Source organism: Oncorhynchus kisutch, linkage group LG22 (assembly GCF_002021735.2).
Source record: "Oncorhynchus kisutch isolate 150728-3 linkage group LG22, Okis_V2, whole genome shotgun sequence".
NCBI classification, from domain to species: Eukaryota; Metazoa; Chordata; class Actinopteri; order Salmoniformes; family Salmonidae; genus Oncorhynchus; species Oncorhynchus kisutch.
Window position 1 is genome coordinate 1,397,749 of NC_034195.2, and position 18,984 is coordinate 1,416,732.

The 18,984-nt window shown below is 43.6% G+C and overlaps 1 protein-coding gene across 1 annotated transcript; it reads right to left on the reverse strand.

Annotated features, from left to right (window-relative positions):
• Positions 1 to 10,498: 10,498 nt before the first annotated feature.
• LOC109867126 (dihydrolipoyl dehydrogenase, mitochondrial-like) lies at positions 10,499 to 17,970 on the reverse strand. The gene is made up of 14 exons (XM_020456065.2): positions 17,595 to 17,970; positions 16,638 to 16,713; positions 16,407 to 16,486; positions 16,102 to 16,170; positions 15,900 to 15,969; positions 15,649 to 15,749; positions 14,765 to 14,908; positions 14,562 to 14,663; positions 14,233 to 14,423; positions 13,924 to 14,094; positions 13,579 to 13,768; positions 12,776 to 12,913; positions 12,588 to 12,677; positions 10,499 to 11,212 (listed from the first exon to the last, which is right to left on the reverse strand). Exons 1-14 carry the CDS (start codon positions 17,631 to 17,633, stop codon positions 11,147 to 11,149), a joined length of 1,527 nt encoding a protein of 508 aa, XP_020311654.1. The 5' UTR covers positions 17,634 to 17,970; the 3' UTR covers positions 10,499 to 11,146.
• Positions 17,971 to 18,984: the final 1,014 nt, after the last annotated feature.

An 18,984-nucleotide genomic window follows, 5' to 3' on the forward strand; every position in this document is an offset into this window, starting at 1 on the left:
TTTATTTCTGACTTTTATTCCAAAAGTGCATTTTCTTGAAAATGTGCTTCCTCAAACTTGAAACTCACACTCCGCCTATGCATAGGCTAGTGATTTTGCTGTTGGTTGTCTTGTTGGCTGAGGGAAAGTACACGTGGACAGTTATTCTTGCATCTTCAAAGTAAACGGCAAGGACACGTGTCATTGCATCGTCGACTTGGATGTTCTTTTAATATGAATTACCATAATCTAAATGTGATTTCTGGGATTCTGAGCACCGTGGGTGGACACCCTGATCAGGTTATGCACCAATGCATATGGATCCGGTACATTTCTCAAATGTCTGGTAAATTAAAACGCTGCTGGTCAAATGTCCGACGACACATTTACATAGTGGAAACCTTGCGGTAGATCTCTAGCACACGCGGATTGGAAGCCATTAGAAATTATAATTAGGAACGGAAATGTATTTATAATCAGGGAACTTTAAAATGGGAATTCTAATGGGTGTATAATGGATTAGGAACATCAGTGACTTTGCTACAAGTGATTTTAGCTCTAGGTCATGCAAGTAGGCCTATTTATGTATAATCTTTTTACCAAAAATATTTTTTAAATTAACAAGATTACATTCCTAAATGTAATTATTGTGGGGTAAAAACAAAGTTGGTTTAAGCTCTCTAGATCATTTAATTGTAAAACATTTTATTTTATTTTATTTTTAATCTGTAAACACCTGATTCAGCTGATTGCACTTTTAAGACCACTGTGAGTGCATAATATTCCCCCTATTGAAGGCTGTACCTTGTTCTCTAGCATCATCTGATTCTAGATATATCACCCTGGTCATCATAGGACCTTCCGTCAACTAGGTATTGATGTGTCAACTCCAAATATCAAACCAATATCCAAACTGAAAACAAAGGGTATTCAATTACTATTCTAATTCCTAATGCTATGGTTGCATGTCTAGTGGTAATTGTTGTTCAATTACCACTAGACATGGGGTTCAGGTGCTTGGCCTAAAGGCAGACCAATTTGTGTTTTTCTTCTCGGAGTCGGACCCAAAACAAGTCAAAAGATCCTGGGCTGTGGACTTCCCCTGATTCGTGGTCAGCGGGCTTTTTGGAGCTGCATCAATAAAACAATGGTTAAACAAAACTTATTATTTTCCTTCCCAAAATAAAGTGTTTGATTTTTCAGAAGTGAACATTTCTGTTCTTCCCAAGTCCTGGTTAAAGCCATAGTCTCACTCCACATTTTGGGGGTGGGTGCTTATACTGTATTTTCCCTTTGCATTTACAAGTGTGTAATTTAGACGCATGTGTAAATTGGACATGTTTTTAAAATATTTTTATATCCCACTCCCCGAGACACTGGAGTGTGGGGGCACAGCCAGGGTTTGCCATGTCATAACTATGCTACTCCAAGGTTTTACAGAAACGCCTATATCATTTCAGTGTTCGAGTTCTAGCTAATTAGTCATTTCTTCTTCCCTTCAGACCGCAAATGGCTCAATGCCATTGAAGAGGAGGTTCCCCCCGAGCAGCAGCACTGTGAGCAGGAAATGAGCCCCAGTCCGGGGAAAGATGACTCCGAGCCCACACAGATTAAAGAGGAACAGGTGGCACTCAGGACCCTGTGTGAAAAGTGAGTCTGAGTATCCAACTCAGTCCTCACATATGAATAAAACTCAAAGTAAAGAATGCAGAGACTCTTCAACTAAACAGATAAAAACAGAACCTCATGAGGACTCTTCAGAACCAACCAGTGACTCTCAGGCCCTCTCTTTAGTAAATCCAGGCTGTTCAACATTGGATCATTCAGAGATCCTCACTGAACTTCTGGAGAGAGTTTGCTGCACTGAAAGTAAAGGGGCTGAATAATTTTGCACGCCCAATTTTTCAGTTTTTGATTTGCTAAAAAAGTTTGAAATATCCAATAAATGTCATTCCACTTCATGATTGTGTCCCACTTGTTGTTGATTCTTCACATAAAAATACAGTTTTATATCTTTATGTTTGAAGCCTGAAATGTGGCAAAAAGTCGCAAAGTTCAAGGGGGCCAAATACTTTCGCAAGGCACTGTATGTAAGTTGGGTTCTGAGTTTCTTTTTTTTAAAGTAATAGATATATACATTTTGGGGACACGCTGTATATTGTATATACATTTTGACTGTACGACAGACCACACAACATTTAATATCCAACTTTAAACCTCTGAAATATAGCTAACAGATTTTCTAATATTGCTAGCTTATTTGATAAATGTTGATAACTGCTTAGTAACCAAAATGGAAAGAAATTGTAAGTGTTAGACAATATACTGTATATCACTAAAACAGCTGAATGCTGTCTAGCTTTACCGTATCAAAATTGGAGTCGTCTGATGGTGGCATTTTGCGCAAACCTCTATTTTGAACCATGTAACTTTCAAAATCAAATGTTATTGATCACATATTTAGCAGATGCTATTGCTGGTATAGCGAAATGTGTCTGTTCATAGTTCCAACAGTGCAGTAGTATCTAACAATTCACACGTCTAAAAGTAAAATAACGGAATGAAGGAATACATACATATTTGGATGAGCAATGTCAGCGTGGCATTGACTAAAATACAGGAGAGTACAGTATATACATATGAAATGAGTAAAGCAGTACGTGTTCCATTATTACAGTGACCAGTGATTCCATGACTATGCACATAGGGTAACAGCTCTAAGGTGAAGGGTTGAGTAATCGGGTGGTAGCCGGCTAGTGGTAGCCGTTTAACAGTCTGATGGCCTTGAGACAGGATGCTCTCAATCGTACATCTGTAAAAGTTTGTGAGGGTCTTAGAGGGGCCAAGATTAATTTCTTCAGCCTCCTGAGTTGAAGAGGCACTGTTGCGCCTTATTCACTTAACTTTTCATTACAGAAAACATCAAACAAAAAAACGTGGGTACACTTTCAGTTTATTGTGAAACCTTTCATTGTCACCTTTTCAATGCCTTCGCTTTGAATTGTACATTTGTATACATATTCAGACGGAGTTATCTTTCTAAAATGTATGCAAAGTTATTTAGCTACATGTATTTCCCAACACGGCATGGAGAAAGTCAAGCGACATGTTCCACGCCATGGAGGACTGCGGGACAGGGATGGCTATCTGTCGGGCGGCCAAGGTTAGTCATCTTGTTTTTAGGAGATTACCACGTGTATGTGAATTTGCCAAGCTGCATGGTGTACCTCGGCAGACCCAGGCTGAGTGGCCGGGTGACCCATGGTTATCGCAGTGGACCACCCACATTGCTTGCGCCAGAGGATGAAAATTCTCTGGTGCAGTACTGTATCTACTGGCCAGCCATGGGTTCCCCTTCATCAGACTGAAGCTGATGAAATATGCCAACAAAATACGCAGGTGTTTGGTGTTCTATTTGTTTATGAATGTAGAATGCTGGACTGACTGTTCTCAATGTGTGTGATGTAAATGTGTGTGTTGATGCCAAAATAAACATTTTCATCATGGATGGACAATTTCTAAGTGCTGGCTCCCCGGGGCACAAAACACATGTACCTGCAGGCTCCAGGGACCAAGGAGCACATCACAGTGATGGCCTGCTTCAACGCAGCTGGAAAGGACGTTCCCCCCTTTATCAACATCAGGAGAGCCCTCTACTTCACCTCTTCGATGGGCAGGAGAGCCACTTGGACCCGGAGTTGCTCGTGGCGGCTCTAAGGGAAGGGGTTATAGTTCTTTGTCTTCCACCACACTGCACCCATGTCCTGCAGCCGCTGGCCCTTTTGAAAGGTAGCTGGAGACCTCAGCCATTTTGACCATTCCTACATGGTAAACAAATCAGAATTTGGAGAAACACAGAGGACCCAGGAGAGCGGTGCCATGGATGAGACCATGTGTATTGTGGTAGCTGTTGTGTACAGTCTCCGGTTGCTATTATATTAATTCATTTGATGAATCAGTGTATTGCATAAGGAATATTTGATATTTGCAAATGTATTTTCTTCATATTCTGAGCTGAGAGACACCTGAGAGAAAGCAGTTGTTATCAAAGTTACCAAACCATTCCAAAAGAGGAGACAGAGGGTAGAGACTTTCTATGTTTCCACCCTCTCACCTTGTAATAGCCCCATAAGGAATCTGGCCACCGTCATGGAGGTGAGGGAACTGATGCCGAGTTGTGCCAACAGAGGGGTGCATGCTGTAATGGAAGCCCAGGATGTAGTGGCAAGAAGTAGGACCCGTTCACCACCAATTCTGGCAAAACAAACAATCATGAGCAGAGACAGAGCAGTCTTCACAGCACACAAGAAATGTGATTTCCAGCTTCTAACATGGACATTATATAACAGGCAATCACTCAAGCTCAAATAATACAAATCCCAATCCCAATAGGTAGCCATTGTTTCTCTCATTCAGACCACCAGAGGTTGACCCACCTGTCGCTGACATGACCTCCCAGCACCTGAGTGAAGCAGTAACCCCAAAAGAAGCCCCCCATTACCACACCCGACTGCGTCTTGCTCCAGCCAAATGTGGTGGCCATGTTGACAGCACAGATTGGCATGGCCATCCTGGCACAGTAAAGGAGACATGTGCCCAAGAAGAGCGTCACCGTCCACTTTTGAGCCAATGGTCTGGGGGCAAATAGCAAGAAAGAGAGGGAGAGGTAATGATTTATGATAATACTGATAATCTACATTACACTATATGTAAAAAACAGATAATCGTTTTTTAAACAACTTTTCATTTTTTAAACAACTTTTAAACAACAACTGACTGACATCAGTTCAATGATTTGAATTCCATTTCGCTTAAAAATATATATTTTGTGAACTCAATGCGCACATCGCATAGTTTCTCTAGAGATAAAGATCCAGCCTGAACTGTGCTATGTAGTAGGGAGTTGTAGTTTCCAACAGACCAATATTCTGCACATTTGGTAATTAACTACAATTACAATAATCCATTGGTCATTTACTTGTCTTGGTCTGAGTTTATTTATTCTACTCAAGAATAATGCAGACAGTGAGGTGACATAGAACATAGCCGTAGGAAGTAGTTTCAGGGTGTTTAAAAAAATTATTGAATCTGAACCAACCTCAAAAAGCACAAATAACTCAGCACTATGTATCAGTAGAGAAGACAGCAAACCAGTTTTTCTGACTACATCAAGTGAAGTGCCTTAATGAAGCCACCAGCATTGGATAAAAGTTTCAGCAGACAGAGCAAGCTAAAATATTTTTTATAATATTTTGTGTGATGTCTAATTTAAAGACAAACAGGGATCTAGTTTAATATTAGATACTTCTGTTAAGTTACATAGAGCAGTAAAACACTACAAATATGGGCAAATTAATTGAAAGTGTGACCAAGATCTAAATCTACTTTCACATTGGAGCTTCTAACAACCATTGTGAATGTTGTGAACACACAGAAACTCTAGCCTGGTCCCAGATATGTTTGTGTTATCCTGTCAGCTCCTTGTCACACAAACAGATCTGGGACCAGGCTACCGAAACACATATTGAACCCAAGATAAGTGTCTACAGTGGTGTAAAGTAATTAAGTAAAAATACTCACTAAATGGACTCACTAAACAGACATGCTTCCCTTTGTAAATTATGCCTGAGTGTTGGAGTGTGCCCCTGGCATTCCCATGATGCTAGGCATGCATGGCTGCTCCTCTTGTGGCGCTGAACTATAAGTAGACGATGGTCATGACCTGTGCCTCACCTGCCTATGTGTATGCCACCTGCGTAAAGCCCTTTCTGACCCCTGCTGCCTTTGACAGCGTCTGCCGTTATTCGCCAGGACCCACCCAGACCCACCACAAGAGGGAAAGCCCACGAAACCAATGGCAGGCCGTGGTCGTGGTCAACCCCCCCAGAAACCAATGGCAGGCCGTGGTCGTGGTCAGCCCCCCCAGAAACTGAATGGCGGGGGTTGGCCGTTGGCTGATTTACCAAGCAGCAACTGACCTACTGGGCATCCCACTCCTCAGACCCATGGGTGGTGATGACCCTCTCACAAGGGTACAGGCTGCAGTTCCGACACCGGCCCCCACCATTCTCAGGGATCAGAATGACTTCAGTCACAGAACCCCTGAAAGCTTGCACCATCAACCAGGAGATTACATCTCCCCTGGGGAAGGGTGCGATCAAAAGAGTAAAAGCATCAGAACAGCAGGTGGCTTTTACTCAACCAATGTCCTGATTCCGTCCAGTTCTGGATTTAAAATGGTTCAATGCTTTCCCAAAAGTTCTCCCCTTTTACATGTTGTGGACGGTCAATGTTCTCCATACTGTATCCGCAGGGGAGTGGTTCACATCCCTGGACCTAAAAAGATGCTTACGTTCACGTTCCTGTGTTACCGGAACACAGGCGTTTGCCTGTCCTAACAGAGCCACCTGTTACCAATGTGGGGAGGGGCATTTCCGTAGACAATGCTCCAGGTCCCCAAGCCCTGCCTCGTTCAGAGCTTCAATGAGAGGTAACCGCTCCAGGTACCAGCACCATGCCATCCACCATCCCCAGTCTACTGAGCGAGTTGCACTCAGAAAGACCACTGTCATTCCTCCTGAGCATGGGTGCCTCACCAACCAATAGAATGTTATATATTAACTCAGCAAAAAAAGAAATGTCCCTTTTTTCAGGACCCTGTCTTTCAAAGATATTTCATAAAAATCCAAATAACTTCACAGATCTTCATTGTAAAGTGTTTAAACACTGTTTCCCATGCTTGTTCAATGAACCGTAAACAATTAATGAACATGCACCTGTGGAACGGTTGTTAAGACACATCTTACACGGCTGCTAGAATCCTGACTAGAACCAAAAAATTTGATCATATTACTCCAGTGCTAGCCTCTCTACACTGGCTTCCTGTCAAAGCAAGGGCTGATTTCAAGGTTTTACTGCTAACCTACAAAGCATTACATGGGCTTGCTCCTACCTATCTCTCTGATTTGGTCCTGCCGTACATACCTATACGTACGCTACGGTCACAAGACGCAGGCCTCCTAATTGTCCCTAGAATTTCTAAGCAAACAGCTGGAGGCAGGGCTTTCTCCTATAGAGCTCCATTTTTATGGAACGGTCTGCCTACCCATGTCAGAGACGCAAACTCGGTCTCAACCTTTAAGTCTTTACTGAAGACTCATCTCTTCAGTGGGTCATATGATTGAGTGTAGTCTGGCCCAGGAGTGGGAAGGTGAACGGAAAGGCTCTGGAGCAACGAACCGCCCTTGCTGTCTCTGCCTGGCCGGTTCCCCTCTTTCCACTGGGATTCTCTGCCTCTAACCCTATTACAGGGGCTGAGTCACTGGCTTGCTGGGGCTCTCTCATGCCGTCCCTGGAGGGGGTGCGTCACCTGAGTGGGTTGATTCACTGTTGTGGTCATCCTGTCTGGGTTGGCGCCCCCCCCCCTTGGGTTGTGCCGTGGCGGAGATCTTTGTGGGCTATACTCAGCCTTGTCTCAGGATGGTAAGTTGGTGGTTGAAGATATCCCTCTAGTGGTGTGGGGGCTGTGCTTTGGCAAAGTGGGTGGGGTTATATCCTTCCTGTTTGGCCCTGTCCGGGGGTGTCCTCGGATGGGGCCACAGTGTCTCCTGACCCCTCCTGTCTCAGCCTCCAGTATTTATGCTGCAGTAGTTTATGTGTCGGGGGGCTGGGGTCAGTTTGTTATATCTGGAGTACTTCTCCTGTCCTATTCGGTGTCCTGTGTGAATCTAAGTGTGCGTTCTCTAATTCTCTCCTTCTCTCTTTCTTTCTCTCTCTCGGAGGACCTGAGCCCTAGGACCATGCCCCAGGACTACCTGACATGATGACTCCTTGCTGTCCCCAGTCCACCTGGCCATGCTGCTGTTCCAGTTTCAACTGACCTGAGCCCTAGGACCATGCCCCAGGACTACCTGACATGATGACTCCTTGCTGTCCCCAGTCTACCTGGCCATGCTGCTGCTCCAGTTTCAACTTCCACCTGACTGTGCTGCTGCTCCAGTTTCAACTTCCACCTGACTGTGCTGCTGCTCTAGTTTCAACTGTTCTGCCTTATTATTATTCGACCATGCTGGTCATTTATGAACATTGAACATCTTGACCATGTTCTGTTATAATCTCCACCCGGCACAGCCAGAAGAGGACTGGCCACCCCACATAGCCTGGTTCCTCTCTAGGTTTCTTCCTAGGTATTGGCCTTTCTAGGGAGTTTTTCCTAGCCACCGTGCTTCTACACCTGCATTGCTTGCTGTTTGGGGTTTTAGGCTGGGTTTCTGTACAGCACTTTGAGATATCAGCTGATGTACGAAGGGCTATATAAATAAATTTGATTTGATTTACAGACGGTAGGCAAGGTCACAGTTATGAAAACACTAAAGAGGCCTTTCTACTGACTCTGAAAAACACCAAAAGGAAGATGCCCAGGGTCCCTGCTCATCTGCGTGACACCATGCCTTTTGGACATTGAGGAGATGCACTGCAGTACTTAATGCAGCTGGTGGCCACAACAGATACTGACTGTCACTTTTGATTTTGACCCCTCCCTTTGTTCAGAGACACATTATTCTATTTCTGTTAGTCACATGTCTGTGGAACTTGTTCAGTTTGTCTCAGTTGTTGAATCTTATGTTCATACAAATATTTACACATATTAAGTAAACGCAGTTGACAGTGAGAGGATGTTTCTTTTTTGTTTATATAAATATATATATATGCTCAAACACATTAAGAAGGAAATTCCACAAATTAACTTTTAACACGGCACACATGTTAATTGAAATGCATTCCAGGTCACCTCATGAAGATGGTTGAGAGAATACCAAGAGTGTACAAACCTGTCATAGGCAAAAGGTGGCTACTTTGATGAATCTAATCTATTTGTTTAACACTTTTTTGGGTTACTACATGATTCCATGTGTGTTATTTCATAGTTTTGATGTCTTCTACAATGTAGAAAATTGTCAAAATAAAGAAAACCCTGTGAATGAGTAGGTGTGTCCAAACTTTTGACTGGTACAGTTCATATAAAGTAATCAGTCAATTGAAGTAAATTCATGAGACCCTAATCTATGGCTTTCACGATGGCCACCCATGGCTGAGCCCCTGCCCAGCCAATCAGAAGGAGTTATTCCTTTACAAAAGGGCTTTATTACAGACAGAAATACTTCTGAATTTCATCAGCTGTCCGGGTGGCTGGTCTCAGAAGATGCCAGATGTGGAGGTCATGGGCTGGCGTGGTTACATGTGGTCTGCGATTGTGAGGCCGGTTGGACGTACTGCTAAATTCTCCAAAATGACCTTCTCTGGCAACAACTCTGTTGGACATTTGAGCAGTTAGCATTCCAATTGCACGCTCCCTCAAAACATCTGTGGCATTGTGTTGCCTGACAAAAATTCACATTTTAGTGGCCTTTTATTGTCCCCCAGCACAAGGTGCACTTGTGTAATGACCAGCTTCTTGATATGCCACACCTGTCAAGTGGATGGATTATCTTGGCAAAGGAGAAATGCTCACTAACGGATGAAAACAAATTTGTACACAAAATTATACAATTTTTGTGAGATTGGAACATTTCTGGGATCTTTTATTTCAGCTCATGGGACCAACACTTTACCTGTTGCATTTATAGATTTGTTCAGTTTATATGGGGGATACAACCATTAGATCACTTGTTTTGGTACTTTCCATGCATAGCTTGTATTTGGTCTAAAGTTCCAGAAAGGCTGAAGAATTACAACATTTACATGGAGCCAACTCTGCAAATAGCACTGCTGGGTGATTTGAAAAGTCATAGTCAATCGATCAATAATATACTCTTAGCTAAACATTCTTTACTTTACAATCTGTAGAAACTATGAGAATAAAAAGGTTCAGGACTTTTGTGAAACATTACACCACAGTTGAAAAATATATGGCTAATAAAAATCTAAACGGGATGGTGTTCAGAGATAAATGGGAGGAGTGCTGAAGGGGGGGGGGGGGCACCAATGTAAAATAGTGTCTGTAAAAATGTAATATATTTACCAAAAAAATGTATGGGGAATTGGAAATGCAGAAAATGGCATTGAGACTTCCGTCAATCTACCCCCCTAGTCTTGAGGGGTGGCTGTACAGCAAAGCAGGATCAATGAGTTAGCCAGCTAAGGCTGCATTTACACAGGCAGCCCTATTCTGATCTTTTTTCCCACCCATTGGTCTTTTGACCAGTCACATCAGATCGGTCAAAATACTAATTAGGGAAAACTATTTAATGGGGCTCCCTGTTGCAGTAATTATTCCTGGTTGTTTTAGAGTTATCTGGCTAAATCATTGACCATGCTATTAAGTCCAGAAGGCTTGATCTGTGTCTAGGAAAACCCTTTAGCAGACTACCACTACTGCGGTCACCTGGCGTACAGTGACTCCAAATGCATGAAGATGGAGAGGAAGTCACATCTTACTGAAGTAGTTGGTATAGGTCCCTCTGCTGTTCCACACATTGCACTGAAGACCACTTCAATGCATCACACACCACTAGACTTGAAACGTTACTACATTTTATTGGTTTTGTAGAGCTCGGAGTTAAGCAAGAACGTATACACACAGACAATACATATTTGAATAAGTATTGAAATTCATACAAGCGAGTTGCTGCTTTGGACTTTCCAACCTCTTTACTCCGATTGAAAAGTAGTTTTGCCTCAGTCTTTAAAAATATTCAGTCATGACTCATCTCTTATTGTTAAAAACAGCTGTATTCCACCCAATACCAACCTATGAATATACATCTGAGCACTGTACTAATAAGAAAGTGGTGTTCGAAAAATGCTAGATACACTACGACTAACACACATATATATACATATATAGGTAGCTATTTGATATAGCAGCAAACCTTGAGTGCAACACCCAAGACACCAATGTAGAAAGTCAAAAAGACTTTATCTCCAGTCTGTTTTTACCACCCAAACCCCTTTATTGACAACATTTAAATTACATACTTAATGTGATACAAGGTGTGTCTGTTTTCTATGTATGTATACAAAGGAGTCCCTTAATTGGAGTTGAGGGGTCACGGTACATTCCGTGTCCCCCTCCTAGAGGGTGTGCGTTGCTTGTGGACAGATTTCTGGTTTGGGGACGTCGTGGACAGAACGGTTATGTACACAGCTGTGTGAGCGAAGACGGCAGTTAAAAGTTGATAGCTTTCCCGAAGGAGGCTGCGAGGTTTGCTTCTCTGAAGGCCTCGGACACAGTCTGGAAGAGAGGGATGGATGGAAGAGGAGGTTAGATTGACAGGTTGGTGGTGTGGTTCCACAAATGTGGATGTGTGCGCATTTGAATGACATTGTGGCTAGGCCCTATATTAGTTATTGTGCTGCTCGCAGTAATAATATGAAAGAATGTGTTGTCTTCCTCAGTCAGTTGAATGCTGCACTTCAGAACCGTGGTTATGTGCATAACCTTACTAGCGGCTGGGACAAACGGCGCAGTAAAACCGTTTCTAGCGATCCTGGCAAATCGTTTTCTTCCCACAAATTTACCTCCAGATCTTGAACGGTTGAATCTATTACAGACTAAGACCCTAAAAGCGAAGACTGGAGCATGTTTTCACCTATGATACAAGCTGCGCAGGATTTGTTAGAAATTGGAGATGAATCTGCACAGAATAACTGAGAACGGAATCTGCCGATCTACCATTCCAGTGTTTAATTGCTATATTGTAATTACTTCGCCACCATGGCCTATTTATTTCCTTAAACTTACCTCATTTGCACTCACTGTATATAGACTTTTAGTTTTCTTTTGTTCTACTGTATGTTTTGTTTATTCCATGTGTAACTCTGTTGTTGTGTGTGTCGAATTGCTTTGCTTTATCTTGGCCAGGTCGCAAATGAGAACTTGTTCTCAACTTGCCTACCTGGTTAAATAAAGGTGAAATAAAATAAATAAATAGATTGTTTATTCATCCCTGATGTTTTCCTGAACGTCCCAATACATTTCAATCACTCCAAAGCATACTTCCTTCAGACTGAAATTTGCCATTACCTGATTTGCCATCTCCTGTGCTATAACTTATTGAGATCATGGCATTAAGGTCAGATTCTAAAGAGTCATCACATTTTTTCCCCTAATAGGCCTACCCCCAAGTGTCCTAAAATAGATAATCAAATAGCTTGATGGTCCATGTTAATAGTATCTTAAATATCAATTTGACTGACCAGCCAACCCCTGTTCTACGATGGGTATGACGGCTCACCCAGTGATTGTTTTACAAAAAAGTATCTCCCATTTGAAATATTAGTAAATACCACATATCAATGGCATTGTTGAACTTGCATTGTTCTACAACATGACATGTTGTATGCATGTAAGAGTAGGGGTGTTAACCCCGGTGTCCTGGCTAAATTCCCAATCTGGCCCTCAAACCATCACGGTCACCTAATAATCCCCAGTTTACAACTGCCTCATTCACCCCCTCCTCTCCCCTGTAGCTATTCCCCAGGTCATTGCTGCAAATGAAAACGTGTTCTCAGTCAACTTACCTGGTAAAATAACAGATAAATAAAATAAATGTATGAATGAGTATTTGATCATGCCTCTGTCGTGTGTGTGTGTGTGTTAAACTCACGGGATGGGCGTGGCAAACTCTGGCGACGTCCTCGCAGGACGCGCCGTACTCCATGGCGAGCGTCGCCTCGTTGATAATCTCTCCTGCCCCCTAGACAAGGGTCAAAGGTCACCATAGTTAGCATACAACTTCATACGCTATAGCCCACATTTTCATCTGTTAAGGAGCACAGAGGTAGCATGACTCACACAGCCCAGGATGTGAGCGCCCAATATCCGGTCTGTCTCCTTGTGGCCGAGGATCTTCACCAGGCCATCAGTGTCTGCGTTGGTCTTGGCTCGACTGTTGGCGGCAAATGGGAACTTGCCCACCTTGTATGGGATGCCCTGCGAAGTAGAGTTGAGGTTACTGTTAATGCTTTATGGTCACTCTTCTGTGTTGATAGTATATGTGTGATGCTTTGAGAGACTTTGGCTCCTTTGGAAAGTCAACAATTTGGGGAAGAGTATCGCCACCTTGTGGCCAACTCTTAAACCTGCAGGGATTTCAATATAATAGAGAAATGAATAGTCAAGTCTGGCAACAGCTCTGGTGGACATTCCTGCAGTTAGCATGCCAATTGCACAATCCCTCAAAACTTGACATCTTTGGCATCATGTTGTGTGATTAAGGGCCACTCTAAAATGTGCAGTTTTAGAGTGGCCCTTTATTGTCCCCAGCACAAGATGCACCTATGTAATGGTCATGCTGTTTAATCAGCTTTGTGATATGCCACACCTGTCAGGGAGATGGGTTATCTTGGCAAAGGAGAAATAAGATTGTGCGTATGGAATATTTCTGGGATCTTTAATTTCAGCTCATGAAACCAACACTTTACATGTTGCGTTTTATATTTTTGTTCAGTGTATTTTTAAATCACAAATCAACATTTTGGCAGCTGATATCCAAACAAAAGCATTGATCCAGTGATTATATTATATATAAAAGCCAGGTTCCTCTACTTAATTTGGTCAAAACTATGGGTGTTTGTTTGGGGAGACGTGTGTATCACCTCCTCTTTGAGCTGCTCCTCAGTCTTCCCCACCCATGCCACCTCGGGGTGTGTGTAGACAACAGAGGGGACACAGTTGTAGTCGATGTGCACGCCACCCCCAGCCATGCCCTCCACGCAGATGATGCCCTCGTCCTCCGCCTTGTGTGCCAGCATGGGCCCGGCAATCACATCACCAATGGCATAGATACTACAGCGGGAGATAGAATAAATGGGAAGGAAAGATTGCGGTATCACATTTAGTGCCTTTTGAAAGAGACCTTGGTGAGAGGTGGTTGGAATATAGGTGTGCATTGAAAAAGCAGGTGTTGAATATAACAGAGGGGTGTGGTAGTTTAGGTCTACCTGGGTACTTTAGTCTGGAAGCGGTTGTTGACAGGTATGCGTCCCCTGTTGTCCAGCTCCAGGCCCACGTTCTCCAGGCCCAGGTTCCTGGTGAAGGGCCGTCTGCCGATACACACCAGCAGCACGTCACACGTCAGAGTCTCGTTCTTCCCGCCGGCAGCCGCCTCCACGCTGGAGGCAAGAACACACAGTTACGTTTGGGTCATACCTACTGATTTTTAACTATAGACATTCACCTTAGTGATTTTGTCCATTCAAAGCTAGATCCACCCTATATACACACATACACCACCGGGGGATGGAACTCACGCCACATCGATCTTGCCGTCGGGCCTCTTGATTGCACCCATGACCTTAGTGCCCAGCTTGAACTTAATACCCTGCTTCTGCAGGATGCGCTGGAAGTTCTTGGAGATCTCCATGTCGATGCCCATGCCGCCCACGTGGCCCAGGAACTCCACCGCTGTCACATTGGAGCCCAGACGCTGCCATACTGACCCCTGGAGAACGAGAAGCCAAACAGGATGTTAGACTGGACCTTAGGTGTCCCCCAAGAGTTGGAATCCTCATACCACCACTTACTCTTTACAGACCATGCTGTAAATCGTGTGTATGTGTGTGCGTGTGTCGTCCCTCACCAGCTCCACCCCGATGACTCCGGCGCCGATGACGATGAGCTGCTCAGGGACCTTCTTCAGATCCAGGGCTCCCGTGGAGGACACCACAGTGTCCTCATCAACCTGACAGCACAGGGGTTAGGAGAGTTAGGACTCAGCTTTGACATGTGTTAACTAACAGCTGGTCATCTGCTACAAACTAGTACTGTAGTACATCAACGTGCCTCAATCCCGGGGAAGGGCGTGACCTCGGAGCCGGTGGCTATGAGGATATTATTGCTGTTGATGACCTGCTCACTGCCGTCCTCGGCCGTGGCCGTCACCTGGTTCTTGCCTGTAATCCTCCCAAAGCCGTTCACGTGCGTTACCTGAGGGGAAACCGCCACATTACATCATCAATTAAAGACAGGGTCAAGTTCATAACAAACTCTGGAACAAAGAATCCAAGGGGAAGCATCAAAACAGCTTGCACTGGTATCAAACTTAGTGATGGATTCAAATTACAAGGGTGTACAGGAAAAAGACCCAAGTCCATTGACAATGTAATGTCCATAGATGGCCACCTCCATTTAAAGAAGATAGTCAAAACAGGCTGCTGAAGTTTCAAGCTTATAATCCTGCTGAGGTGAAATCTCACTAACTAACCCATATTTCCAGATGCTGTCTTGATTAGCTGCCTAGATGTTGCCATTTATCCATAAAGTTAGCCAAATGTGTAATTTGAGTGAAATTCATATTGTAAAAATAGGTGTGAGTGGAGCACTGATTGGCTGTGAGAAGACACGATTTTTCAAAAACAACCACCCCTTCCATCCCTCTTCAGAAGCGCAAAATATCCCGAATGTAGCTCATTTACGGTGCTGGCATGCTATATATATTTTTTGATGGCTATTCATTTTTTTGTTGTAATGAGACTACCCCCCCATGGGCACCATTGAAAATGATTGGCTTTCGGTTTAGATTCTCTGCCTCTGAACGTGCCGATTCCAACCGATGGGAAACGGCTTGGATACCCTCCACCTTCTTTTAGCCTCTTTCTGACAGAGGCTAGAGTGAACTAGGCATCGCTCTTACAATGTAGGGAGGAACTATAAAGTTGAGACCTCACCTTGTTCTGTTTGAATAAATGTGCAATGCCTCCTGTCAGTGCTTTGACCGCACCACTCTTCTGTGACATCATCTTCTCCAGGTTCAATGTGATCCCTGAGACTGGCACAGAGAGAGAGAGCAAGAGTCTCAAGTAAATGTTTGTTGCTGGCATCCCCAAAGACTTGACTGGAGTGAAAGCCTGTCCACACCCTTCAGCTCTCTAGGACCAGGCTGCTGGTGACCAATGCTCTAGCTGATGTGGACCCTTACTTTCAATGCCCCTGCTTTCGAAGTCTTTGCCATGGGCCTGGTGGTACAGATATGAGTTGTTCAGCAGGGCCTATACAAAGGGACAAGGGAGACAAACATGCTACATCATTCAACAACTCACAAAGACGAAGTTGCACAGTCACAGTGTTGCGCAATAAGACCTAGCAAATGTTCTATGAACCCCCTCATTCCCAATGTTTACCTTTGAGGGGATACAGCCGACATTCAAACAAGTCCCGCCTAGGGTGGGATTCTTTTCCACACACACCGTCTGTAGTAGAAAACAAAGTTGGTGAACAATGACGACAAGATGGGCATCACTACTAATAAAGGGTTAAGCCGTATATTACACCTTCGGCTAGTTCCGCTTGAACAAAAAGATCAAATATCAAAATGTCCGCTCGACGGCACCTCAGCACAAACGCCGAAATCTCACTTTTCCAGAGAGGTGCGCAGAGCCCTGTGCGGACGGGAGCGAACATTCGACTAATGCGGCCTAATTTTTACCTTGAAACCAAGCTGGGTTGCTTTGATTGCGGCAACATATCCACCAGGACCAGAGCCCACCACTGTGACGTCAGCATCAACTGTAGGAGTGCAAAGAACATGTTTATCAGAAGTGGCAACAAGTTGTAGAGGAACATGCTGTATTCACCTTGTGTAGATGTTGGGATTCAGTTGGATAGGAGCAGCACCTCGGATGAGCTAATTGGACATTGGAGTGGAACGTTGACTTACTCTGTGCTTTGTCAGCATATGTTCGGACGGAGAGAACAGTTGCACCCTGGAGCCGATTCGGGAGTTGGTGGCTCCGCTGTATGTGTTAGGAGAGGACACAAATTGGGACAGTGAGCAGACAGATTTGGACTTTAATGTCAGCTTGTGTTGTATATGGTTCTGCTGTGATGCTGTTGTAGTTGTCATCCATGTCAAGAAGTCAGTTAATGTTTAGTTTTTTTTATTCAGCACTCTAGAATGCAAGACAAAAATCCTGTAAAGGCCAATGCAATCTGAACAGGATTGCAAGTATTACAGTGAGTGAGTGTATGTGATGATTATACGGTCGTAGAAGGATGAAGTAGTTACAATACTAGCTACATTTGTTAACTACTGTTAGTTGTCAAGTACTGGTGAAAATAAAATAAATATTGTTGGCTAACAACAGTTATATGATTAATCAAATAGCTTTACAAAGCAAAGTTGAGTGCTTGGAGTTTAACAGTCAATGATGTAACATTGGTAGCAGTCCACAAACAGGCTCGCGTGCTTGTCAGCCTGTCGGGCTGAATGTCATTTTCGTCATTCGCAAGAAGATGCTTGTTGACTGTGGTAGCTAGCTAGCTAGCTAGCTAATTTAGCTTACTTTGAGATGGATTATTTTGTAATGACATTAACGTTCGCCAATGTATGTACAAGACACGCACCAAGCAAGGCTAGCTTGGGAGGGCATATAATATAGGAAGAGCCAACTAACATTAGTTAACTAGCGAACTGTGTACTCGCTAACGCTAGCTAGCTGCTAGTATATAGCTGGAGAGTTTTACGAGCATAGCTACTCTAGGTGGCTAGCAAGGCCTGTAATTCATAAATCACGTTGAAAAACAGCCGAGATAACTCTCCAACGTATGTCGCATTAACTCATATTTGTTCCAGACAACTTGAACAACTAATTGACATAGAATTGTTTTTCCTTACCGTTGCCAGAGTGCGATATACTTGATTCCAGCTCTGCATTTTGTATGTGTCCCTTTACAGGCTGCGTAACCTACAGCAGGCGGATCATCCAAGGACTCACGAAATTGCGCTTGCGCAGTAACAATCCAAGGAACACAAATACTGTCTGTCGCCTCCCTATGATGTAAAAAATCTTTGGTGTCATAATACATTTAATCTGATCAAAACAGGTGTTCTAGAAATCAATCAAATAAAAATAAAGTTATTTGCGTCTAAAACATTAATTTAACCCATGACTGCGTGGCCACTCAATCATCAAGTTTGCAGACGACACAACAGTAGTAGGCCTGATTACAAACAACGACGAGACAGCCTACAGGGAGGAGGTGAGGGACCTGGGGCCTGTTGCACAAAAGTAGAATTAAGACATCCGGGATAAATGACTCAGCTGAGCTCAATGAAGCCAAAACATGTGCGTCCAGGCTTAATTGGTTGCACAAAGACCAAACCAGGATGAGCAGACACGGATTCATTAAGCCAGGTGAAACCAATCCTGGATAGGTGCGCGCTCACGGCTCACTCAAATAGACCCCGCCACAGATTAACTGATTTACCATGGCAACTAGAGCCGCGTACTTTTCCCCGTCGGAAGCACAAATCCTCATGGAGGCATACGAGGAGGTAAAATATATAATTAAGAAGAAAGGCAACACCGCCACAGTGATAAAGCAAAGAGAAAAAGCGTGGCAAAGTATTGCAGACCGCCTGAATGCGTAAGTAGTGCACAATTACACACTCACCGCTCCGCTGAAACATCACAATTACAATTCAAATATTTAATTCACATCTCCAAAAATGCAGTTGTACTGTAATTATGAAACGGTTAAATTTTTTATTGAAATGCACTGCAGATATGAGTGAAATTGTGTAAAGTAACTCCATCACACTGTATAAAGCTATGATACATTTTTTTATATTTTTACTGAAAACAAGACAAAAATACCAAGTAATTTTTTGCAGTGTGACTCCATTAAATGTGTGTGTGTGTGTGTGTGTGTAGATTAAACATGAACGGGCCAAAACGGACATGGCAGCAGGTCAAAATCAAATACAAGAACATTCTGCAGAATGGTATGGTCCCTGACTAATATTTAACAAAGCACAAGCATATATTGTACCCAGAAGGTGCCTGCTCACACATTGTCTGTACTGTTTTAGCAGTGAAAAAGAATACCCACAGACAAGGCACGGGTGGTGGGTCACCAAAGGCTGACCTTACCCCAGCAGAGGACATGGCCTTGGAGCTAAATAAAGGCAGGCCCGTCTTAGAGGGGATCCCTGGGGGGAAAGAGACGAGCATAGGTTCCTCCCAAGATGCCACCCGCTTCATTCAAGGTATGTCCTTCCATCT